At 51.3% G+C, this 386-nt stretch overlaps 1 protein-coding gene across 1 annotated transcript in view; it reads right to left on the bottom strand.

Moving 5' to 3' along the window:
* Window positions 1-386, bottom strand: part of BDV59DRAFT_150054 (Pfs, NACHT and ankyrin domain protein) — a 5208-nt gene that overhangs the window by 752 nt on the left and 4070 nt on the right. The window contains exon 4 of the mRNA XM_073687350.1: window positions 210-233. Coding sequence (XP_073542814.1) covers window positions 210-233 — 24 coding nt within the window. The remainder of the gene's footprint in view (window positions 1-209; window positions 234-386) is intronic.

Below are 386 nucleotides of genomic sequence, written 5' to 3'. Positions count from 1 at the left end.
ATATTCACCACCCTGGGCATTGACATCCGCTCCATTATTCATCAACATTTGGACGATCTTTTTATGGCCCCGCCTTGACACAGCCTGGAGAGCGTTGCCATATTCACCAGCCTGAGCGTTGACATCCGCTCCTCTATCCAACAACAGTTGGACGATCTCTCGATGTCCCCACCATGACGCAGCCAGAAGAGAATTACCATATTCACTACCCTGGGCATTGACATCCGCTCCATAATTCAACAACAATTGGACGATCTTTTCATGGCCCTGCCTTGACGCGGCCAGAAGAGCATTGCAATATTCACCACCCTGGGCATTGACGTCCGCTCCATTATCCAATAACAGCTGGACGATCTCTCGATGCCCCTCCACTGACGCAGCCTGGA

This window comes from Aspergillus ambiguus (assembly GCF_047715705.1).
Source record: "Aspergillus ambiguus strain CBS 117.58 unplaced genomic scaffold BDV59scaffold_66, whole genome shotgun sequence".
NCBI classification, from domain to species: Eukaryota; Fungi; Ascomycota; class Eurotiomycetes; order Eurotiales; family Aspergillaceae; genus Aspergillus; species Aspergillus ambiguus.
Note: the sequence above shows the minus strand (reverse complement) of the source record. Positions and strands in the feature narration are given on the sequence as shown.